General features: G+C 47.2%; 1 protein-coding gene across 6 annotated transcripts in view; it reads right to left on the bottom strand.

The window, feature by feature from the left end:
• The window catches only part of LOC134342645 (embryonic polyadenylate-binding protein-like), a 60836-nt gene that overhangs the window by 11771 nt on the left and 22634 nt on the right, over positions 1 to 26431 (bottom strand). For all 6 annotated transcript variants that reach the window (XM_063041019.1, XM_063041018.1, XM_063041015.1 and 3 more), the window contains exons 9-13: positions 18080 to 18343; positions 16329 to 16419; positions 5939 to 6064; positions 4413 to 4537; positions 2535 to 2628 (exon numbers count right to left, since the gene is read on the bottom strand). In XM_063041019.1, the coding sequence (XP_062897089.1) occupies positions 2535 to 2628; positions 4413 to 4537; positions 5939 to 6064; positions 16329 to 16419; positions 18080 to 18343 (700 nt within the window). The remainder of the gene's footprint in view (positions 1 to 2534; positions 2629 to 4412; positions 4538 to 5938; positions 6065 to 16328; positions 16420 to 18079; positions 18344 to 26431) is intronic.

The raw sequence follows: 26431 nt of genomic DNA, 5'->3' as shown, positions 1-26431 counted from the left end.
AACTCTTCAAAAGACACATAGATGAAAGAAAAATGGAAGCTATGTGGGAAGGAAGGGTTAGATTGATCTTGAAGTAGGTTAAAGGGTTGGCACAATACCATCGGCCGAAGGGCCTGTACTGTTCTATGTTCTATCACAAGACGGATCATAAGGAGAGGTGGGGACAGAAACCTTTTCCCCCCGCTCTGACACCATTCCCAATCTACTGAAAGAACAGCAGGACTCCAAAGGTCAGAGTGACACCCGTGTCCAATTCAGTCCTGGGGTCGGATAGCCTGGTACAGTGGGCCTGGTGCCTGGGCAGAGTTGCCGCCTCACTGTCGCAGTAACCTGGGTTCAATCCTGACCTCGGGTGCTCTGGTTTACTCCTTCATCCCCAAGGACGAGGGTTAATGGGTTAACCAGCTGCTGTAAATTAGCCCCAGTGTGTAGGAGAGGGGATACAATCAGGGGAGGATGTCTTAGAGGGAAAGTTAGTGGGACAATAGAAACAAAACCTACAGCACACTACAGGCCCTTCGGCCCACGATGCTGTGCCGTACATGTACTTACTTTAGAAATTACCTAGGGTTACCCATAGCCCTCTATTTCTCTAAGCTCCACGTACCTATTCAGGAGTCTCTTAAAAGACCCTATCATATCCACCTCCACCACTGTCACCAGCAGCCCAATCCACGCACTCACCACTCTCTGCGTTAAATAAAAACTTACCCCTGACATCTCCTCAGTACCTACTTCCAAGCAACTTAAAACTGTGCCCTCACGTTAGCTACTTCAGCCCTGGGAAAAAGTCTCTGACTATCCACACGATTAATGCCTCTCATTATCTTGTACACCTCTATCAGGTCAACTCTCATCCTCTGTCACTCCAAGGAGAAAAGGCCAAATTCGCCCAACCTATTCTCATAAGGCATGCTCCCCAATCCAGGCAACATCCTTGTAAATCTCCTCTGCATCCTTTCTAGTGAGGTGACCAGATCTGAGCACGGTACTCCAAGTGGGGTCCGACCAGGGTCCTATATAGCTGTAGCATTACCTCTCTGTATTTAAACTCAGTCTCACAGTTGATGAAAGCCAATACACCGTATGCCTTCTTAACCACGCTGTCAACCTGTGCAGCAGTTTTGAGCTTTCTTTGGACTCAGACTCCAGGATCCCTCTGACACTGCCAAGAGTCTTACCATTAATACTATATTCTGCCGTTTTTGACCCGCCAAAATGAACCACCTCACACTTAACTGGGTTGAACTCCATCTTCCACTTCTCAGCCCAGTTTTGCATCCTATCAATGTCCTGCTGTAACCTCTGACAGCCCTCCATACTATCCACAACACCCCCAACCTTTGTGTCATCAGCAAATTTACCAATCCTTCCCTCCACTTCCTCATCCAGGTCATTTATAAAAATCATGGAGAAGGGGTCCCAGAACAGATCCCTGAGGCACACCACTGGTCACCAACCTCCATTCAGAATATGACCCATCTACAACCACTTTTTGCCTTCTGTGAGCAAGCCAATTCTGGATCCACAAAGCAATGTCCCCTTGGATTCCATGCCTCCTTACTTTCTCAATAAGCCTTGCAGGGGTACCTTATCAAATACCTTGCTGAAATCCATATACACTACATCTACTGCTCTTCCTTCATCAATGTGTTTAGTCACATCCTCAAAAAATTTAATCAGGCTCATAAGGCACGACCTGCCTTTGACAAAGCCATGCTGACTATTCCTAATCATATTATGCCTCTCCAAATGTCCATAAGTCCTGCCTCTCAGGATCTCTTCCATCAACTTACCAACCACTGAAGTAGGACTCACTGGTCTATAATTTCCTGGGCTATCTCTACTCCCTTTCTTGAATAAGGGAACAACATCTGCAACCCTCCAATCCTCTGGAACCTCTCCTGCCCCAATTGATGATGCAAAGATCATTGCCAGAGGCTCAGCAATCTCCTCCCTCGCCTCCCATAGTAGCCTGGGGTACGTCTCATCCAGTCCCAGAGACTTATCCAACTTGATGCTTTCCAAAATGTCTACATGCTCAAGCTTTTCAGTCTGCTGCAAGTCATCCCTACAATCGCCTGGGTCCTATTCTGTAGTGAATACTGAAGCAAAGTATTCATTAAGTACCTCAGCCATCTCCTCCAGTTGCATACATACTTTTCTGCTGTCACTCCTGATTGGTCCTATTCTCTCTGAATAGGATTGCTCTTGGGCAGAATGGTAGCGCAGTAACTCTTTTCAGCACCACTGCCTGTAAGGAGTTTGTACGTTCTCCCCATGACCAACGCATCTCCTCTGGGTGCTCTGCTTTCCTCCCACATTCCAAAGGTGCATGGGTTAAGTCGGCACTGGAAGAACAGTAAAACCTGTGGGCTGTCCTTCGCACATCGTTAATAAACTATGCATTTCACCGTATGCTTCGATGTACACATGACAAGTACAGACACTCTTTTCTGGCTATGAACTTATCAAGCTCCTAAAGTCAAAACCCTCTCTGGGGGTGAACAGGCTCTCGGCCAGGGGAGACTTACCCAATATCTGCTTCTGCTCCTGTGGTAGTGCTGCTGCCAAGCTGGAGGCTGTCAGTGGCATCTGACTGTGGATGGCTGCTGTGGACTGGGACACCTACAAAAGCAGGAAGAGAAACTGCCACTAACTCCCGGCTCCAAGAGTGAAATGTTTACCCCAAATAGGCAAGGAGAACTGTTTAAAGTAAATTTATCATCTAAGTGAGGTGTATTGGGGCATCAGGGAGGGGTAGCACCTCTGGTGAGGGAACATGTCGCGTCCTTTTCAAGGCAGTTAGTCCACCTCTGGTCCCCACCTGGCACTCAGCTCTCACCTGTGTCTCCCCGTAGCAGTTTGCATGCGAAAGCGGCCACACCCCGGGCAACGGCTTCGACAAGCCGACTAAACCAGGTGAGGGTAGCTGACGGGTCTCAAACCCTCGGTGAGATAGGGAGTTGTCTATCCCAGCATGTGAAGACAGATTCCAGTGGATTGAGCGGACAAGACCAATGGAAGGTCCAACGGTCAAGAAGACGGTCTCTGCAAGCGTCATGGAACGCGTAGAGCACAACAAGACACAGAAGATGTCCTGGTCATCCATTGCACCTAGTCCCATCTCCAGCCGTCTCGACTCTGTCTTGCCACTGGATCCAGATGGAATTGGGAAGAGAGAGTGAGGCTGACACTGCACAACTCTCCCTCACTTAAATCCAAATCAAGCGCTAGTCTCAACACCATTGCCGGCTGGTGGCGCAGTGACATCAGCGCCGGACTCCAGGAGCGAAGGTTCCCGAGTTTGAATCTAGTCGAGCCGCTCCCAGGCACGCTTTCCATCCGTGGTGGGTTGAGTGTCGAGCTAGCAACTTGACCTCGTAAAAAAAAAGTACTAATGGTGTCGAGGTCTTCATTGATGATGATGGATGAACCTTATCATCTAAGTACATATAGAAGAATGAGGTGGAATCCCATTGAACCTGTCGAATGTTGAAAGGCCAAGATGGGGTGGATGTGGGGAGGATGTTTCCAGTGATGGGGAGACTGGATCCAAAGGGAACAATCACAGAATAGAGGGACGTGCATTTAGAACAGAGATGAGGAGGAATTTCGTTAGCCAGAGGGTGATGAATCTGTGGAATTGGTTGCCACAGGCAGCTGTGGAGGCCAAGTTACTGGGTATTTTTAAGGCAGAGGTTGATAGATTCTTGGTTAGTCAGGGCATGAAAGGTTATGGGAAGGAAGCAGAAGAATGGGGTTGAGAGAGAAATTGAATCTGCCATGATGGTATAGCAAAGCAGACTTGATGGGCCAAATGGCCTAATTCATCTTATGTCTTACAAGACCATAAGATATAGGAGCAGAATTCGGCCATTTGGCCCATCGAGTCTGCTGCACCATTTCATCATGGCTGATCCGGCTTCCCTCTCAGCCTCATTGTCCTGCCTTCAGCCTTCAGTAACCAGATAAGCCATCTGGTTACCAATAGGCTTCATGAAGGAATAGAGGCTAGTCTGACTGTAAGGTGACAAACAACCACTTTAACGAAGGTGGGCAAAAGGCACACAGAGATACTCTGCTGTTGTGGAAAGTTGAAATGTTTTCAGAAGCCGTATTATCAAGTGAAAGATACTCAGCTTTGCCTTTCCTGTGTTTACAATGGCCAGTTAACCTACCAAGCAAATGTAATTTGTCCCATGATGAGGCTGGGGTTAAATCGGTGAGGTGCTGGGCAGTGTGGCTTGTCGGGCCAGAAGGGTCTGTATCTCAAAATAAATTAGAAAACCAACAAGGTCATTACACTTTCCAAATGAAAGTGGAGCAACTTTGGATAAAATTCTTTTCCACCCAGTTTGGGACATGTGCAGAAGCTGACAGCAGTTTGTCTGGAGGCTCTTGACCCGTACCTGCGGTTTGCTGGATGGGTGCTGATTTCTGCCGACTCCCGACCCATACTTGTACTGAGGCAGGACGCGTACCATAGGCCCCGAGAGGACTGTGCGGGGACCAGTCGTCTGTGTTCCAGTGGTTGCTGAGGAGTGGCCAGAGATGGATCATGTAAAAAAACAAAGAGAGAGGTTAAAATGTACCTGCAAAAGGTCATTTCCCCCAGGAGTAACCAAACAAAGCAAAGATTATGGTGTACTGGTCAATTATCGATCTGTCATTCAACAATCACAAGGCCAAAACCCACCATGCTAATTAATGATTAAGCAGTGTCCTAGAATTAATTTCCATCTGATTCAGTAATGTCTTTCAGCAAAGAAGTCCTTCAGGGGAGGTGCCATGATCATGTAGCTCTTGGCACCACGCTAATGCAGCCGGAGTGTGAGGCTGAATGCCAGTGCTCCCCGAGTATGTTCTCCCTGTGACCCCCAACAGTCCACTGTACTGGGTAGGGTCCTCGGTCTTTGGAAATTGCCCCGTGATAGGCTAGGGTTAATAGGTGGTGCAGCTCGGGCATGAATGGCCTGCTCCCTGCTGTATCTACAAATAAAATAGTTTCCATTTGGTTTGGCAATGTCATTCAAGGAACGAGACCTGCCAAGTTACCACAGACGATCACACACGTCCACACAATCAGAGGATGGTCGGGCTAGTTTCACACAGGGGCTTTAGAGCCCAGGCTATTGTGGTTATTCAGGAGATGAGCGATGGAGAGAAGATTTGACGTCAAGCACCAACACCAGGAAGGGGAGATTGAAAACTGAGTGTGTTTGCATTTACGTTACACCTGCACCTTCCATGTAGTGAGACGCACTGGGGTTTCGCCCGAATGGCGTTTGGAGGAACTGACGTGGATGATCAGTGGTTGCAGGGAGTGAGGGGTGAAGAGGGCGGAGGGGGAAATGCCAGAACCCTCGGTCTAGATAGCTCAAGGCAAGAGGTCTGGGGGAGTGGGGTGCTCGTGGCAGGAGATGTGACAGGAGCCCGGTGGGGGAGGAGGGGCACTTTCAAGTCCAACGGGTGGGGTCCCAGCCTACGGAGAACAAGGGAAGATGCACGTTTCTCCCCACACACCCACTGTTCAGAGGGTGCAGGGAGACGGGTGGGAGGGGGATTAGTGGAGGGAGGCGAGGGTGTACAGGCCCACTGTTGAGAGGGTGCAGGGAGACGGGTGGGATTAGTGTGGGGAGATGAGGGTGTACACACCTCACAGTACCTACCCCTGTGGCGAGTGTTAGGAGGGTTTGAGGGGCAGAAGGACGTGGTGGGTGAGGGGGAGTGTATGGACTGAGTGGGGGGGAGGAGGTGGCAGGGAGGGAGGTGTGTAGGAGGTGCAGTGTGTTTGGAGTGTGTATATGGGAGGGCTGGGGGTGAGGAGTGGTGGAAGCGTGTACAGACCGTGCTGGGAGGGTGTAGTGGGATGGGGTGTGGAAACGGGATGGGGGGGGGTTGTAATGCTGGTGGGTTGGCTAGACCAGATACTCACCCACACGCTGTGTATTCTGGGAGGGCACTGGGACCTGGGTGGACGCCTGCCGGACTGTGCTGATGGCTGTAGGGACCCGGCGGGCAGTGGTGTCCCTCGCTGTGGGCACCATGGGGTGGAAGGGAGCTGAAATGACAAGAATCCAAGGACCAGCTCACAAAGGGACACCATGGTGGTGTAGCGGTTAGCGCGACGTAATTACAGCTCGGGGCATCGGAATGCAGAGTTCAACCCCAACGTCGTCCTCCCCATGAATCGCGTGCGTTTCCTTTGGGCACTCCCGTTTCCTCCCACAGTCCAAAGGCGTGCCAGTCAGCGGGCAATGGTAGATTGTCCTCTGATTAGGCTGGGGTTAAGAATCGGGGTTTGCTGGGCGATGCAGCTCGAAGGGCCAGAGGGCTCTTCCGCGAAATAAACAGACCTGGGAATGATGACTGCTGCCCTAACACGGACAATGAAGTCGGGGGTGGGGGGTGGGGGAGACATTTGCTCCCAGTGCGGGACGGTCACTCAATCTGCTCACTACCTCACCCTCCACATCCTCAGACCCGGAGGGCCAGGGCACCAACTCCGGATGGGGTTCTGAATCTTGTCAGCTTCGGCTACTGGTGCAGCATTTCGAGATCTTGCCAGGCCCCAGCCTGAGTAAGTCTCTGCCCCCACCCCGAACCACGGCACTGGTCGAAGAGCAAAGCCCTCGATCGCCCCTGCCCTCATGGTTTGACACAATGCTAATTGAGGAGGGCTGGCCAATCAGTGAAAAGTTTAGCTTTATTTCTGCTGAAAGGCAGTGAAAAGCCTGTTTGCATCGGTGACGATGGACTGGGGACAGCCCGCTAGTGACACCATGCTTCTGCAGTCAACACCATCAGCTTGATCTGTTTTTGTCACATCTGACATCGAATGGTGAAATGTGTCGTTTGCACCAATGACCAACTCGGTACAAGGAAATGGCCAACAATTCTGGTGTCCACGTAGTCGACCAACCACTAACCCCATCCCGTACGTCTTTGGACTGTGGGAGGAAACCCGAGCACCTGGAGGAAAGCCCGGGGTTACAAAGAAAACGTACAAACTCCTTCTAGACACTGGGGGGGGGGGGGATTGTTTACCGGGACTGCTGGTGCTCTAAAACATTGTACTAATCACCACACAAATCTGATCAACCGACCCCCACCCAGCCTCCAACAAGAACCAATCCCTTGGTAAGAAAGCACTGGGGGGCATTGGATGGTAGCTGAGGTCCCTGTCCATTCATCCTCTACTCCCTCCAAAAAAAACAGATCCAGTACAGTCAAACCCTTTGCTACAAGGATATTTACCCATCTGTACCCCTCAATTTTGCATACCTCTATCAAATCTCTCCAGATTCTCTTGTAATCCAGGGATTAAAGGCCTAACCTGTTCAATCTTTCTCTATAACTCAGGTCCTGCAGTCCTGGCAACATCCCTGTAAGTTTACTCCGCACCCTTTTTATTCTTATTGATGTAGGTGACCAGCACTGCAAGCTTGGGTCTCGTTGTCAGTGGAGAGCAGTCAAACCAGTGGCATCACTGGGGGGGGGGGGGGGGTCACTGCACAGGATCAGAAAAAGCTGCAGAAAGTTGTAAACTCAGTCAGCTCCATCTTGGGCTCTAGCCTCCTCAGCATCGGGAACAACTTCAAAAGTAGATGCCTCAAAAAAAAGGCTGCATCTGTTATCAAGGACCCCCATCACCCAGGGCCTGCCCTCTTCTCATTGCCACCAAAGAGGAGGGTCAGCAGATTGAAAACACACTCAACATACCAGGAAAAGCTTCTTGCCGGCTTCAGATTTCCCAATAGACAGTGAACCCATGAACACCACCTCACTCCATTCCCTTTCTGCACCACTTTTTACATTTGACAGCAGAGATTCCAGCTCCCAAAGTCAGATTACACCGGTCTTCACACACAGCAACTGCTGGGTTGCAACTCATTTCAAGTTTCCCTCCCAAGCCTGTTCTGGCCAAAGGATCCCGATGTTCTGAAGCCACTGAGCAGGAGTCGGGGTGTTAAAGCCCCTCCCTGAAACACAAGCTACTTATACTACAGAGGAAACAGAAGATACTATGGTCTTAAAGATCACAAAGAACCCTTACAAACATTCATCCACAAGCCATACGAGCAGAAGTAGGCCATTCAGCCCATCAAGTGTTCCACCATTCCACCATGGCTGATTATCCCTCCAACCCCATTCTCCTGGTAACCTTTGATGCCCTTATTAATAAGAACCTATTGACCCCCACTTTAAATATGCCCAGTGACTTTGCCTGTTCACCACCCTCTGGCTAAACAATTCCCCTTCCTGTTTTAAAGGGACACCTTTCTATTCTGAGGCCGTGCTCTCTGGTCATAGACACTCCCACACCCATTATCAAGGCCTTTCAGTATTCAATAGGTTTCAATGAGATTCACCCTCATTCTTCTAAACTCCAGTGAGTACAAGCCCAGAGCTATTGAAAGCTCCTTATGCACTAACTCTTTCATCCCCAGAATCATTCTTGTAAATTGCCTCTGGGCCCTCTCCAATATCAGCACGTCCTTTCTAAGACAACGGGCCCAAAACTGCTCACAATGGTCCAAGTGAGGCCTCACCAGTGCTTTATAAAGCCTCAGTGACACACACTGTAGAAATGTTTCTGCAGATGTATGAAGGCAGGTTCTGAAGATTATAGAAAACACAATTACATCTCATTAGAAAGCAGAAGTTCTGGAGGATTGAAATAGGACAAGGGATTCTTCACGCTTAACCCCCGTTTTCCAGAATGTTGACACCAAGTACGTGTAGATGTCTGGTGAACGCTCATTCGTCAGCTTCAGAACAGAGGGATGTCCCTTTGGAACAGAGATGAGGAGGAATTTCTTCAGCCAGTGGGTGGTGAATCTGTGGAATTCATTGCCACAGGTGGCTGTGGAGACCAAGTCATATCGTATATTTAAAGTGGAGGTTAATTAGTCAGGGTGTCAAAGGTCATGGGAGAAGTCAACAGAATGGGGTTGAGAGGATAATAAATCAGCCATGATAGAATGGCAGAGTAGACTTGATGGGCCAAATGGCCTAATTCTGCTCCTTTGTCTTATGGTCTCAATTGAGGCAGGAGTTTAGAGATACTGGACCATCTCAGAGGAGTTCCCAACCCAACAAGGGACAAGCCCCGATTTCAGAAGAACCCAGCCTAGTCCATCCCCCCACCCCCAGCCCAAGGAGCCAGCTTCTGTGTGCCCAGCTCAAATGAGATGGAAGAAACAGATTTTCCAAGTTCAACAAACACAGGAGAAAGACCAAGAAACACAAAGGGCTAGAAATGGCCAATACCAGAGGGTATAATTGGAGGAAAGTATAGGGGTTGAGGAAAAGTCAGAGGTAGTTTTCTTTTTAAATAAATAGATTGCTGGGTGGTGGCAGAGACAGATACAGTACGAACATTTTACAGACTGTTAGGTAGGCACGTGGAAAAATGGAGCGATGTGTGGGAGAGGGTCACATTGACCTTAGAGTCAGTTGTAAAAAGTCATGAGTACCAGCTCAAGTGGTGCATGTGAGCTCAATTTCAAAGTTTAAGAGAAGCTTGGATAGGTACGTAGATGGTAGGGGTTTGGAGGGCTATGGACACGCTGCAGGTTGATGGGAGTAGACAGTTTAAAAGGTTCAGCACAGACTAGATGGGCTGAAGGGCCTGTTTCTGTGCTGTGTTTTTCTATGGCTAGGAAGGTCAGCACAAGATGGTGAGTGGAAGAGCCTGTATTGTACTGTAATGTTCTATGTCCCATGTCCACTCAGACTCGTGTCCACTTTGCCATTTAAATGGCCTTTCCAATCACCTGCCTGGGGGCTGAAAGCCATGCACTTTGACCCCATCCATGCCTCTTATGAATTTCTTTCAAGGCCCCCTCTCAGCCAGCCAATCAGATCTCTGCTCGTCGCCAAATCCTTCAAGCCAGGCAACGTTGGGGAGTCTCTTCTGCAGTCTATCATTGGCACACCTTTTCAAAGTTCAATGTCAATTTATAATCAAAGTATATATCACCACACACTACCGAGATCAATTTCTTGCACAAACTTGCAACAAAATTAAGAAAGCCAATAGAATTTATGAAAAACAATGAATAACAAGACTGACCAACAACCAATGTGCAGAAGTGTAGCAAGCAGAACCACACCCAGAATTGCAGGTGTGATGTAGTTGCAATATGATATCCTATCCCTATCCCAATCCCAACTCTTACTCCTGACTATGAAGGCATACAAGTTAAATCTTCTTCACTATCTTACCTACCCCTCCCCATGTCCCCACCTTCAGGGACCATGCGGTGCCTCTGTGCATCACAAACATGTGATGCTGCAGATGCTGGAAATCCAGAGTGGCCCACACACAAAATGCTGGAGGAACCCAGCAGGTCAGGCAGCATCTATGGAAGAGAGTAAACAGTCGGCATTTCAGGCCAGGATAGTTTGTTATGTCCCGATGAAGGGTCTCAGCACAAAACATCAGTGGCTCATTCTTTTCCACAGGTGCTGCCTGACCTGCTGAGTTCCTCCAGCATTTTGTGTACTTCTGTACATCAATGTATCCAAGGTCGCCACTATATCCGCGCTGTGTTAATCACCTCACATGTGTCTGGATTACAGCCCATCTGCCACCTCTCCATCTGATATTCCTGCTCAGCTCTGTCTCTCTGTATCCTGTGAACATTTACATCTGTACTCATCCTGGTGCGGTCAAACTAGACATTCTCATTCAAGTTATTTATGCAAACAAAGGTCTAACTTGGTCTCCCCTGACAGTCAGAAGGAGCATCGTCCACCACTACTCTCTGCCTCCCACCACCAACCCGCACCCCCCCCCCCTTGGATCCACTTTCCATGTCATGTGCCTGAACTTTCCGGACCAGCCAGAAGTGTGGGATCCCAGAGGTCTGGAGTACTTGGATACCAAATCTACTGCCTTGCCTTCTGTTCACCTGGGGACCCACCAATAGACAACTGCCTAGCAGAACAAGATACTGAACTTGAGTGATCTCAGTAGTAACTCCTTAAAATAAAGATCAGATTTGAGAAGCAAGATCTCCCCAGCACAAAACCTCAATGACTCCCTCTAATCCCCCCAGCTTTCCAAGTGATCCTGTTCCCAAGATTCCAGCCCCTAGTGCTTACACAGGGGCTGTAGTTTCCTGGCTTATCCCTACCACTTCCTTGATCCGAGGCCATTGGCTGCCCTCCACGTTGCTGGTATCTCACCCGAGGATGTAGGTACTGGGAAAAATCTCCGTTGGAGACCCAGCAATCACTGTTCCTGGTATAGGTTTCATCAGGCCACGAGGATTTGTCCACTTTAACGTGCCTCAGTATCTCTAATACCTCCTCATCCCCAAGACTATCTGTGTATACATTCCCCAGATCACCAAACACCCTGCTGAGTAGTGATGTGCAGAATACTACACATACCCCCTGGCCCCACACAAGGACTTCCCTTCCAGTCCCCTACTTTATCTCACTCTATTCTCTTGCTTCCAATATACTGTACGTATTTATAGTGAGGCTTTTGAATTCTCTAATTCTGCTAGTCAAGCCCATTTTATGTTCCTCTTCCACCCTCTTATCATCAGCTCCTGTAATCTCCAAATCTCAAAAGGACTCACTCGATGCCAGTTTCCTACACCCAACGCAAGCTTCCTTCCTTTTCCTGATAAAATCTCAATTTCCTGATAATTTCCTGTGTTAACCAAGATTCCTCAATCATACCATCATTACTCTCACAGGGAGTGGACATGCCGACTCTGAATTTTTAAAAGCCTCCCAATGATCAGATGTTGCTGTTTCCTCCAACTCCAAGCTTTCTAAAAATAGAGAAAGACCATTCCATCATGGGCACTAGCCTCCCCAGAGGATATCTTCAAAAGATGTTGCCCCAAGGTGGGCACATTCATCATTGGAGCTTCCTTCACCCAGGACACAGTCGCTTTACTACCTCCTTCCTGATGGTACAGGAGCCTGAAGGCACACTCAGCTTGTTACGAACAGCTTTTCCCCCTTCTGCCATCAGATTTCTGAATGGTCCACAAACACGTCACTATTTCTGCAACAGGTGCACACACAAAATGCTGGAGGAACTCAGCAGGTCAGGCAGCATCTGTTCAGGGGAGTAAGCAGTCGATGTTTCTGGTTGAGTTCTGATGAAGGGTCTCAGCTCGAACCTGCCACTGTTCATTCCTCTCCATAGATGCTGCCTGACCTGCTGAGTTCCTGCAGTATTTTGTGTGTGTTGCTCTGGATTTCCAGCATCTGCAGAATCTCCTGTTAATGAGACTCACCATTTTGCTTTCTTTTTGCAGTTTGTTATTTATATTTTTATTGTAAACTAGTAATTTTTAATGTATTGCATTGTATGGCTCCATAAAGCAACAAATTTCACATTTGTCAGTGATAATAATCCAGACCTGAATGAATCTCTAGGGTAGAGAATTCATCAGATTCAACACCCTCTGGATGAAAAAATAATCTCACCTCTGGCCTGAATGGTCTAACCCTTGTTTTAAGACATTCCCCTGGTTGTGGACACCCCAGCCAAGGGGAAAATTACCTCCAACACTGAATGATAAATTGATTTCAAATCAAAATCCATCCTCCGTTCTCTCCTTCGTTTCCAGGTGATCAGACAATTTGTGGTCGAAACCGCCCTCTGGTGGTCAGTCTATGAGTAATTCGAAGAACACTACAAAACAAAGATGGACCCCTTAGGTCCATTTAGCCTGTTCTAAATTGTTATTCTGTCTAACTCTATCGACCTGTATCTGGATCATATGCTCCAAATCCCTCCCATCCATGTACATATCTAAACTTCTCAAACATTACAATCGAGCCTGCATGCATCACTTGCTCTAGCAGCTCGTTCCACACTCTCACCACTGTCTGAGTGAAGTTGCCCCTCAAGTTCACCTTCAATATTTCACCTTTCACCCTTAACCTGACCTCAAGCTCTAATCTCACCCAACCTTAGTGGGAAAAAACCTTCTTGCATTTACCCTATCTATACCCCACATAATTTTGTATACCTCCATTAAATCTCCCCTCATTCTCCTTCGGTCCAGGGAATAAAGTACTGACACATTCAACCTTTTCCTATAACTCAGGCCCTCAAGTCCCAGCAACATCCTTGTAAATTTTCTCTGCACACTTTCAATCTTATTTACATCTTTCCTGTAGGTAGGTGACCAAATCTGCACACAATATTCCAAATTGGGCCTCATCAATGTCTTATACAAATTCAACATAACATCCCATCTCCTGTACTCAATACATTGATTCACGTAGGCCAATTTGTCAAAAACTTTCTTTATGACCCCATGTACCTGCGACGCCACTTTCGAAGAATTATGGACCTGGCAGTTGTCCAGTTCCCCCGAATTAGCTTCTGAAAGTGTTCAGATCATCTATATGGATGTAATATTTTATAATAACAGGGAATCTGTATTCCACATCAGCTTCATCAGATTCTGGTAAACAAGTTAAAACTCTTCAATCCAGCCTGGGGTTAACAGAATCTGTTAACAGTAGGGGTTCATGGCACAAAACAGGTTGGGAACTCGTACAATCTGTCATTCCGTCTTCCAACAAATCAACTCAGGATCTGTGGTTCAGATCCACACTATTTAACGAATGCTAACCAAGATGATTAACTAAGATTTGTACTAATCTGCATCTAAATAACCAACCTTTGTCATCTCAGTCAACAATTGATGGAAACTTTTGGTTACGGAGTATTCTTGGAACCCACACACCACCTGTACCCAAAGAGAACGTTGCCTGCTTGTAATCACGAGATTCTGGAGATGCTGGAAATCCAGAGAAACACACAAAATGCTGGAGGAACTCAGCAACTTTGGAAAGGAAGAAAGAGTTAACATTCCAAATCAAGACCCTTGATGATGAAGGGTCCTGGCCTGAAACTTTGACTGTTTATTCCCCTCCACAGACACCACCCGGCCTGCTGAGTTCCTCCAGCATTTTGTGTGTGTTGCTCTGCATTTCCAGCACCTACAGAATCTTTTGCTTATGGGGAGCAGCTCCCCAGCCCAGGGGAAGGTTAGTCAGGGCACCTTCAGTGATCCTCCACCAGTCAGGTCCCAAGGGTGCTGGGTCAGAGAGTGCCAGCCATTACTAGGATTTGCACATGTTGAATGTGTAGGCACTGGGAGGCACACCAGGTAGAGTCACTGTTCCACAGACTCCCAAAGACCCAGGTTCGATCCCGACCTCTGGCGCGGAGTTTGTGTGTTATTCCAGATGATCCGGTGTTATCCCATGGTCACTGGTGGGGTACCTGGCCACTGTAGAGGGCAGAGGAGTGGTGTAGGATCCCAAGGAGCTGATAGATAGTGGCCTCGGCGTTCAGCCCTCTCTCATGACCGGAGGCTATAAAGCTTTCTCCGCCAGTCACGGAAATTTAAGAAGTGCAAACGTAGTGGTTAGTGCAATTCCGCACAGCGCCAGTGATCTGTGAGGGTTCAATTCCCACCACTGTAAGGAGTTTGCAAGCTCCCCATGACCACATGGGTTTCCTGCCGGTGCTCCTGTTCCTTCTCACATTCCAAAGACGTATGGGTTAGAGTTCGTAATTTATGGGTATGCCATGTCAGTGCCAGAAAACTGGTGACTGTTTCAGACTGCCCCAGCACGTCCTCAGACCATGTTGGTGGTCAATGTAAATGATGAAATTCACTGCACGTTTCGATGTACGTGTGACAAATAAAGCTAATCTTTAATCAGCCTTGAGATAAAGCAGCCCAGAGCCAATGCAGGCAACACCAAATTTGCATGGCATACCTTAACTGGGTGTTGCCCCAACCTGGAGGCCTGAGTCACAAGGAAAGATCAAATAGAACTGGACTTTATTCCCAGGTAGGTATGAGGTTGAAGGGGACCTGAGAGAGGTATCCAAGACCTCGAGGGGGCCTAGAGGTTTAATGTCAGAAGTAGGGATTTAAATTCTTTTTAATTATTTTAAAAGTCCCTCAATTTTCCCCCCCACACAAGAGGCAGTGTGTACTTGGAATGAACTGCCAGAATGAGTGTTTGAGGTGAGCACACTAACGACATTCAAATGCCATCTAGACAAGTAGACACAGAGAGGAGAGGCTGAGGGCCGAGGGCCAAACTCAGACAGACAGAGTGAGCTCACAGGGCCGTTGGTTTAGACTAGTTGGGGTGAAGGACCTTTTCCTGTCCTGGTCTCTGTGACCCCGAACAGTAACTGCTTTTAGACTGGAGTTCCCCAGCATTTCCAAATTTAAAGCAAACACTTACAAGAGCGGCTCATTCACAACCCAATCCGAAAACAATAAAAAAAAGCCCATGATCTCACATCTTGAACAGAATTTCACAAACTGCAGTCATCAGACTGCCTGTTTTTAAAAAAAAATATAAAAAATAAAAACAGGTATTCTGATGACTGCAGTATATACACACACATATTTTATATATATATATATATATATACACACACATATTATATATATATATATATATACACACACATACACACACACACATACAAATAACTGCTTCTACTCCACTGAATGGCCCTGTCGGACAATACTGCTTGCTGTGCAAAACCTACTCTCTTCCTGGACTGCAAAGAGATGAGCCACCAGAACCGCTGGGGCTACCTAGAGAGCCACCAGGTGGCTGTGGATCAAGGTGTAACCCATGGACTAGAGCCGTCAGGACACAAGCCAGGACCTGATCAACCCTGGCTGAGTCACCTGGTGTCTGATGTCGAAAGACTGAAACACCCAACAAGCCCAGGTTACATCGCCGATGATGTGTCCCAGCACATCCTTCATCACAGTCTGCTTCCTTAGAAAGCTGTTCCTTCTTGTCTGCCTGCATCCTCCCTGTAACACTTATTCTGCGTTAATTGTGTGTTTTCTGACAGCCTCAGTGCACTGTGTGAAGATCTGTATAACCATATAACAATTACAGCACAGAAACAGGCCATCTCGGCCCTTCTATGAACAGTATGCAAGCTTTTCATGTGACAATTATAAACCATCCAACCGACCTCACCACCTGTGTACATTCTAATCTTTAAACATTACACTAATATAACATGAATGAAATTGCTTTTTCCACCTGCGAGGATTCTTTAATATGATTGGCTGCTGAACCACGTGGCAACTGGATCTAGGGAACCCACGAGCTTATTGGCTAGAAACAACCAACTGGAAAAGTGAAGGTTTGTGCCAAGTATTTTTGAACACAGGATGAATGCGTACGTGTTGTTTTTGGATTTAAAAAAGTTATTTTGTTGAGATGGTTACTCCCTTCTCCCCAGGTAAATTCCCAGGTTGTACTGAAGCCTTACTTACTGGGATGTCGAACAGGCTGAGCTGCCCAGCGCTGGGACTGTCGGACTGAGTTCACAGGAGAGGCAGCGTAATACGCAGTGCGGTTCTGAACCTGGGGAAAACATACGGGATTTAAACACCGGACACACAAACAACCACAAGAAATTCTGCAGATGCTGGAAATCTTCAGCAACACCAAAAGCCATAGCAGCAGAATTGGGCCATTCGGCCCATCTAGTCTGCTCTGCTGTTCCATCACGGCTGATTTATTACCCTTCTCATCCCCACTCTTCTGCCATCTCCCCATTACCTTTGATGCCCCAACTAATCAAGAACCCATCAACCTCCACTTTATACGTACACAATGGCTCGGTCTCCACACGTCCATGCAAAGTGTTTCACAGGATCACCACCCTCCGGTTAAAGAAATTCTGCCTCAACTTTGTTCAAAAGTGTGGTCTTTCTATTCTGAGAATATGACCTCTGGTCCCAGACTCTCCCACCATTGAAAACATCATCCCTGTATGCCTCTGCCAGTTGCAGTCGACCATGGATTTTGTTTCCTAGCTGTCGACGCAAGCCAGGGCAGTACAATACAGAGAGCAAGCTGCTGTCCATGCAGCCAGCTCTCGCTCTTCACACAGCTGATGAATCCAAAGGAACAGCAGAGACCGATAGAGTTTGGCACCAGCAGCGTCGCAGGAGTTGCCAGTCAGTGTTGAACTCAATGTAAGACTGCCTTAGAGACTCCAGCTCCCGACTTTCCCCTGTTTACTCCTGAGGCCTTCCCCACGGGTAGGGTTTGAGATGAGAGGGTTGTCGCTCCCCACGGGTAGGGTTTGAGATGAGAGGGTTGTCGCTCCCCACGGGTAGGGTTTGAGATGAGAGGGTTGTCGCTCCCCAGGGGTAGGGTTTGAGATGAGAGGGTTGTCGCTCCCCAGGGGTAGGGTTTGAGATGAGAGGGTTGTCGCTCCCCACGGGTAGGGTTTGAGATGAGAGGGTTGTCGCTCCCCACGGGTAGGGTTTGAGATGAGAGGGTTGTCGCTCCCCACGGGTAGGGTTTGAGATGAGAGGGTTGTCGCTCCCCACGGGTAGGGTTTGAGATGAGAGGGTTGTCGCTCCCCACGGGTAGGGTTTGAGATGAGAGGGTTGTCGCTCCCCACGGGTAGGGTTTGAGATGAGAGAGTTGTCGCTCCCCACGGGTAGGGTTTGAGATGAGAGAGTTGTCGCTCCCCACGGGTAGGGTTTGAGATGAGAGTGTTGTTGTTACCCACGGGTAGGGTTTGAGATCAGAGTTTTCCTTCTCCTGGATGAGCTGCCCAGCCCCGTCTGCAGAGGCATTGGCTCCACATCTACTCTTTCTAGGTCCTTCAGTATTTGATACATTTCAATGAGATCTCCCCCTATTCCTCTAAATTCCAGCAAGTACAGGTCGAGAGCCATCAAATATTCCTCGTACATTAACCCTTTCATTCCCAGGATCATGCTTGTGAACATCCAATGCCAGTAAATATTTTTAGATAAGGGACACAAAACTCCTGGTGTGGTCTGACCACCACCCGATCAATAGTTTCCCCTCCCAGTGAGGGAATCCATTTGACCAAATTGTTCAGGAGACAAATAGGCCCTCCGCACAAAATGCTGGAGGAATTCAGGTCAGGCAGCGTCTACAGAGAGGATAAAGAGTTGACATTTCAGGCCAAAACTCTTCATTAGGACTGGAAAGTCATTTCCACCTGCCCCCACCTCTCTCTCCCCCACCCCCGACATACCTGTGGCACAGAGGGCATGTAGTACCCGGAGGGCAGCAGGGAGCCCAGCAGCGGGCTGGGCAGCGTCCTCACGTTGGCCAGCCGCTGCATGTACTGGTTGGTGAGGTGTGCCTTGCGTTCCTCCTTGCGCTGCGCCAGGGCCACGTAGAGGGGCTTGGTGCTGACGATCCGCCCGTTCATCTCCGTCACGGCCTTTGTAGCTTCCTCAGGCGATGAAAAACAGACAAAGCCAAAACCTTTACTGTGGCCTCCTTCCGTCATCACCTGAGTGGGGGGTGGGGGGGTGATAAATTGGAGGAATGAAAAAATACTGAAGGGGAAATCACTGGGGTCTCTCTCATCCCCCCCTTTGTGACATTTACCTGGAGTTGTAGACGAGGGGCCCAAATTATTGTTGTAGACCTCCACCGTCCATCCCACAATCTCTGTGACCCACTACCATCAGGGAGGAGATACATGAGCACCAGGACTAGGACTGTCAGACTGGGTAACGGCTTCTTCCCTCAGGCTGTGAGACTGATGAATACCTTGCCACCACTGAGATCTCATCACTAGGACAGTGAGCTGTTTACTCTTTACCTGTGTTGCACACTGCATGTGTTTTGAATTGTATTTATTAATGGTAGTATTTTGTTTTATGTGCTGTGTAACACATCTTTATGGGTGCACTGTTGTCTGGGGCAACAGCCTCGTTTGCTTGTATATATGCAAGTATACTCAGATGACAATAAACTTGAACTCCGAGTCACATGAGCCCTTCAGGGCCACGGCAACCATCAACCACCTAGTCAACAGATCTCCCAGTGAGGAAACCGCTGGACTAGTTAACCCCCTCCCCCCCCAGAGAATGATACGTCACAGAAACAGAGCCTTGGGCCTCTCCTCTCCTCACTGACTGTGTTAAGACCACACGACATAGGAGCAGAATTAGGCCATCTGACCCATCAAGTCTGCTCCGCATTCAATCATGGCTGATCCTTTTTTTTTCCTATCTCCTCCTCAACCCCAATTCCCAGCCTTCTCCCCATAACCTTTAATGCCATGTCCAATCAAGAACCTATCAATCTCTGCCTTAAATACGCCCAATGACCTGGACTCCACAGCTGCATGTGGCAACAAATTCCACAAATTCACCACCCTTCAGCTAAAGAAATTTCTCCGCATGTTTTGAAAGGGCGCCCCTCTATCCTGAGGCTGTGCCCTCTTGTCCTAGACTCTCCCACCATGGGAAACGTCCTTTCCACATCTACTCTGTCTAGGCCTTTCAACATTCGAAAGGTTTCAATGAGATCCCCCTTCATCCTTCTGAATCCCAGTGAGTACAGACCCAGAGCCATCAAATGTTCCTCATATGATAACCCTTTCAGTCCTGGAATCATCCTTGTGAACCTCCTCTGGACCCTCTCCAATGCCAGCACATCTTTTCTAAGATGAGGAGCCCAAAACTGTTCACATTACTCAAGGTGAGGTCTCACCAGTGCCTTATAAAGCCTCAGCATCACATCCCTGCTCTTGTATTCTAGACCTCTTGAAATGAATGCTAACATGGCATTTGCCTTCCTCACCACTGACTCAACCTGCAAGTTATCCTTCAGGGTGTTCTGCACAAGGACTCCCAAGTCCCCCTGCAGCTCAGATTCCTGAATTTTCTCCCTGTTTAGAAAATAGTCCACACATTTATCTCTACTACCAAAGTGCACGACCATGAATTTTCCAACATTATATTTCATTTGCCACTTTCTTAGCCATTCTCCTAATCTGTCCAAGTCCTTCTGCATTCTACCCGTTTCCTCAACACTACCTGCTCCTCCACCAATCTTCATATCATCTGCAAACTTGGCAACAAAGCCATCTATTTCACCATCTAAATCATTTATATACAGCATAAAAAGTGGTCCCAACACCGATCCCTGTGGAACACCACTAGTCACTGGCAGCCAACCAGAAAAAGATCCTTTTATTCCCACTCACTGGCTCCTACCAATCTGCCAATGCTCTAACCACATTAGTAACTTTCCTGTAATACCATGGACTCTTAACTTGGTAAGCAGCCTCATGTGTGGCACCTTGTCAAAGGCCTTCTGAAAGTCCAAATACACAACATACACTGCATTCCCTTTATCTATCCTACTTGTAATCTCCTCAAAGAATTCCGACAGGTTTGTCAGACAAGATTTTCCCTTAAGGAAACCATGCTGACTTTGTACTATCTTGTCCTGTGTCACCAAGTACTCCATCACCTCATCCTTAACAATTGACTCCAACATCTTCCTGACCACTGAGGTCCGGCTAACTGGTCTATAATTTCCTTCCTGCTGCTTTCCTCCTTTCTTAGAGTGGATTAACATTTGCAATTTTCCAATCCTCTGGCACCATGCCAGAGTCCAATGATTTTTGAAAGATCATTTCTAATGCCACCACAATCTCTAACACTGCCTCTTTCAGAACCCTAGGGTGCAGTTCATCTGGTGCGGGTGACTTATGTACCTTTAGGTCTTTCAGCTTTTTGAGCACCTTCTCCCTTGTAATAGTAACTGCACCCACTTCTCTTCCTTCACACACTTCAACATCTGGCACACTGCTAGTGTCTTCCACGGTGAAGACCAATGCAAAATACTCATTTAGTTCATCTGCCTTCTCCTTGTCCCCATTATTCTTTCTTTTCCTAATATTTTTATTAAATTTCATACACACAAATACAGAATTCATAAGGATACTTATAAATCAAAATAAGAGCACAAAATGCACTATATATAAATCGCACTGATACAGTCATGGTATTCCATATTCATGATCAAATAAAATAAATTGAATTATGAAATATAATATGGTTAATAATATTATAAAAAATCTACACCCACTACCAAGACAAAGCTGGCTGGTGAAAAAAAGGAGTACTTTACCATATAGTGTTTTATAATAATAGCCCAGATCTATATTTTAATAACAATTCAAAGATTTTTAAAATAGTTCAGAAAGGGTCCCCATAGCATTTGAAAATCTTGGTTAGAATCAGAAATCAAACAACAAATCTTCTCTAAATTTGAACATGACATAACATCGCATAACCATTGAGCATGTGTGGGGGGGGGGCAACCTCCTTCCATTTAAGCAAGATCACCCTCCTAGCCATAAGGGAAATAAAAGCCAGGGTCCGCAAATGCTTCTCCGTGGATTGTCACCTTGTCGTGTGGTCCTGTGATCCTGAGAGCAATGCCGTTTCGAGCTATGCTCCTGGTAGGGTCACCCATGGCGGTAAGGTTGAGGGTGAGGTCCCTGACAAAGAACAATCCAACCAAGACCTCAATGGTAGAACAGGCGGACGAAGTTACTTCGAACTTAATGGCTGTGAAGGCGGATGAAGGCTGCAACAAATCCATCAGCTCCAGTCGTTGTGGTTTCCATGCCATTGGAATCAGTTGGTTGATTTGTGAAGTATCCTGTGCTTCTTGGAGTGCAACATCAAGTACACATTAAACAAATACACACACAGGTGTCTTCACTCTGTGGGCCACTTCTTCAAAACGAAGACCTTCATCCTCGACCTCGAGGGATAGCCATGACCCGCAAATGAGAAGGCTCCAAAATTATAGCTCTTTCCTCAACAATACCAAATAAGGCAGTCAAAGGATTGGGCTTAAAATTAACTTTAAAAGTACAGAAGTTTGGAATACATCTTTCCAATATTTTTCAAGGCTCAAACATGACCAAAACACAAATTAATGAAGCCTCTCCATTATTACATCTGTCACAATAAGGAGATCTATCTGCGAAGAGCGCTTGTCTTTAGACATGAGCCCTACATACTACTTTAAATTGTAGGAGGGAATGACGAGCACATAAATGATGAAGAATTAACCAAGTTCAACCAATGATAAACTTGTCCCCCGTTATTATTTCTCCTGCCTCATTTTCTAGCGGTCCTATATCCACTATCATTTCTCTTATTTTTAAACATACTTGAAAAAACTTTTACTATCCACTTTGCTATTATTTGTTAGCTTGCCTTCATATTTCATCTCTTCCCTTCTAATGATTTTTTTAGTTGCTGTGGGTTTTTTTTTAAACTTCCAAATCCTCTACTTCCCACTAATTTGTGCCAATTACGCGTGACTGCATTTGATTTAAGATTGTGATTTGTCACAAGTGGAAACATGAAATGCGTCCTTTGCATTAACAACCAACACAACAAGCGTTGCCACACATTCCAGCACCAACAGAGTGTGTCCACAGTGTTCAGCAGAACAACACAGCACAAGCCTCGTTCCCTCCTCACACCCACACATATGTAAACAATCCTTGAACCCCAGGTCAGGCTGTTGGCAGCCCGCAGTGGACTTGGATTCGGACACAAATCCCTCTAAACCAGGGGTTCCAAACCCTTTTTACTCCATGTTTTTTTTAAGTTAAAGTCTGTATCAGGCCTTATAGGCTCATCAGGCCGGTGTTTATGCTGGTTTCCTTTTACTCCGTGGACCAATCCCATAAACCACAGGGTCCATGACCCCAGGTTGGGAACTCCTGCTCCAAACTTTTCCCAACCAAAAAATTTGTTCAAATGCCCTTTAAATGCTCCAGTTGGATGCACTTTTACTATTTCCGTGGTAGCTCATTCCGCAGACTCAAAACAATCTATCCCTCAGGTCCATAGAATAAAAACAAAGCACAGTTCAGTCCCTTCAGCCCACAATGCTATGCTAACCCTTTAACCCAGTCTACAGTCAATCTAATGCTTCCCTGCCACGTAGCTCTCCATTTTTCTATCATCTATTTGCCTATCTAACAATCTGCCTCTTCCACCACCCCTGGCGTGACACTGATTTATTGAGTTACTTATTTAAGAGAGACAGCACGGAACAGGTGCAGAGGATTAATGGGACAGTTCAGCACAGTACAGGCCCTTCAGCCCACAATGTCATGCTGACCTTTTAACCTTCTCTAAAATCAATCTAAACCTTCCCTCCTAAATCTGTCCCCCTCACCTCACCACTCAGAAACTCCCACCTCAGAGAAGACTGAGGCAGCCTGGGGAAATTTTCTCAAACCATTTTACTGCTATTGAACCAAGTTCAGCCCTTCAAATCCATTCTCTCACTCTGAGGGAAGCCCTGCAGCCTTGGTGTTAGAAGGCTGTGAGTTCAAGCCCAAAGGGTCTGCATCATCGTCAGTACTGAGGGAGGACAGCGTCACACTATTGATTGTGAAATTCGAGGGGCTTTGCCTGCAGGCAGGAAAGATCTTCTGGTACAATTCTGGAGAACAGCAGGATATCCCTGAATCAGAATCAGGTTTATTGTCACTGAGATACATTGTGAAATGGGTTCTTTTATGCATAATTACCACAAGTTAGTGCACAAATATTAAAATAGATTAGAGCAAAGCAGTGAAGCAGTGTAAACAATAAATGAGGGAGTTACAGATCCTGGAAACATTCTTTAGTGAAGCACCCAGGGCCGTGACTATGCATTTCAGCTGCAGCAGTCCTAAACGGGAATATTTGATGATTCCCTTTGGAGCCCGAAGAGTGATCAGAAGTCTGGAATTTTCAAAGCCCAAGAGCTAAAATCTGGAGACAGGAGGACTGAGGTCCGTCTGTGCATGGGAGGGGTGGGGGGTATAAAGCACGCTTGTTTTGCTGTTATTGTGTCGTTGCTTGTATTCTGATGAAGATTGTGGGCTTTCTATGTCAGTAAAGGAATGCGTGATGACACGTGCGGGCTGCCCCCAGCACATCCTTAACTTGGGGTGTTAATGCAAATGACACATTTCACTGACCCGAGATTGAGACTGACATTTCACTGTATGTTTTGATTTGCACGTGATAGACAAATCTAAAGCTGAGCTCATATACCGTCTAGGTAGTCTCCAGCCCCTTGGTATGAACATAGAATTCTCCAACTTCTGGTAATTCCCTCCCCCTCCCTTCCCTATGTCACTCTGCCCCCTCCCCCAGCTGCCTATCATCTCCCTCATGGTTCCGCCTCCTTCTACTACCCATTGTGTTTTCCCCTATTCTCTCTTCACTTTTTAAAAAAGGAGGGAGAGAGAAACCGGGGAATTATAGACCAGTTAGCCTAACGTCGGTGGTGGGGAAACTGCTGGAGTCAGTTATCAAAGATGTGATAACAGCACATTTGGAAAGCGGTGAAATCATCGGACAAAGTCAGCATGGATTTGTGAAAGGAAAATCATGTCTGACAAATCTCAGAATTTTTTGAGGATGTAACTAGTAGAGTGGATAGGGGAGAACCAGTGGATGTGGTATATTTGGATTTTCAAAAGGCTTTTGACAAGGTCCCACACAGGAGATTAGTGCGCAAATTTAAAGCACACGGTATTGGGGGTAAGGTATTGATGTGGATGGAGAATTGGTTAGCAGACAGGAAGGAAAGAGTGGGAATAAACGGGACCTTTTCAGAATGGCAGGCAGTGACTAGTGGGGTACCGCAAGGCTCAGTGCTGGGACCCCAGTTGTTTACAATATATATTAATGACTTGGATGAGGGAATTAAATGCAGCATCTCCAAGTTTGCGGATGACACGAAGCTGGGTGGCAGTGTTAGCTGTGAGGAGGATGCTAAGAGGATGCAGGGTGACTTGGATAGGTTGGGTGAGTGGGCAAATTCATGGCAGATGCAATTTAATGTGGATAAATGTGAAGTTATCCACTTTGGTGGCAAAAATGGGAAAACAGATTATTATCTGAATGGTGGCCGATTAGGAAAAGGGGAGGTGCAACGAGACCTGGGTGTCATTATACACCAGTCATTGAAAGTGGGCATGCAGGTACAGCAGGTGGTGAAAAAGGCGAATGGTATGCTGGCATTTATAGCGAGAGGATTCGAGTACAGGAGCAGGGAGGTACTACTGCAGTTGTACAAGGCCTTGGTGAGACCACACCTGGAGTATTGTGTGCAGTTTTGGTCCCCTAATCTGAGGAAAGACATCCTTGCCATAGAGGGAGTACAAAGAAGGTTCACCAGATTGATTCCTGGGATGGCAGGACTTTCATATGAAGAAAGACTGGATGAACTGGGCTTGTACTCGTTGGAATTTAGAAGATTGAGGGGGGATCTGATTGAAACGTATAAAATCCTAAAGGGATTGGACAGGATAGATGCAGGAAGATTGTTCCCGATGTTGGGGAAGTCCAGAACGAGGGGCCACAGTTTGAGGATAGAGGGGAAGCCTTTTAGGACCGAGATTAGGAAAATCTTCTTCACACAGAGAGTGGTGAATCTGTGGAATTCTCTGCCACAGCAAACAGTTGAGGCCAGTTCATTGGCTATATTTAAGAGGGAGTTAGATATGGCCCTTGTGGCTACGGGGGTCAGGGGGTATGGAGGGAAGGCTGGGGCGGGGTTCTGAGTTGGATGATCAGCCATGATCATAATAAATGGTGGTGCAGGCTCGAAGGGCCGAATGGCCTACTCCTGCACCTATTTTCTATGTTTCTATGTTTCCTGCCTATCACTTCCCTGCCTCCCTTCCCCACCCCTTTATCTTTCCCCTTACTGGTTTTTCACCTGGAACCTACCAGCCTTCTCCTTCCCACCCTCCCCCCACCTTCTTTATAGGGCCTCTGCCTCCTCCCTCTTCAGTCCTGACGAAGGGTTCCGACCGATCGTTTCCACGGATGCTGCCCGACCTGCTGAGTTCCTCCAGCGTATTGTGGGGAAAGCTGAGCTGCCCACGGTCACCACCTCCAACCCGCCTGCTGTCCTTGTCAATAGTTATTCCACAGCCAAAAACAAATCAGAAGCCTTGTCGATGTCAGTGTCTGAGCTCACGCTGGCTACTACCACACAATAAACTCAGGCAGACAGTTACGGTATCACAGCGGCCGGAGCACAGAGCCGCGCAGGGGTCCTACTCCCCAAGCCATTGTTCCCTCTAAGCTGGGCGGGTGTGTGGCCAACAGTAACCGAGATGCCTTCCCTCACACAGACTTTCTTGTCACGCTGAATGAGAAAAAGTTCACGAAACGTGCAAGATTTCTTTGCTAAAGAGTATAAGAAATAGAGTACAATAAAAAGTTTGTGATTTTTCCATTTCCATTTTAAATATTCATAGCATGCATATTACAAGATAGACATTTAAAGTGTCACACAGCTTTCAGGCCGCGTAAAAACTTCCTGCTCAGAACAATGGTTGGTCTGCCAGCTGTTTAAAAAAAGAATCAGAGGGAACGTTGGTGGCCACACTCCACTCGATGGTGTTCCATTCAGCTCCCCTGCCACCCTTCCAATTTCTAGTGCCCATTGACGCAGAGAAATTGGCGGTGGAGAGAATCAGCAGATTTAAACTCCTGGGTACTAACATTGGATGATGTGTCCCAAGCCCAACATACAG

The sequence above is a fragment of the Mobula hypostoma genome, chromosome 2, assembly GCF_963921235.1.
Source record: "Mobula hypostoma chromosome 2, sMobHyp1.1, whole genome shotgun sequence".
Lineage (NCBI taxonomy): Eukaryota > Metazoa > Chordata > Chondrichthyes > Myliobatiformes > Myliobatidae > Mobula > Mobula hypostoma.
Note: the sequence above shows the minus strand (reverse complement) of the source record. Positions and strands in the feature narration are given on the sequence as shown.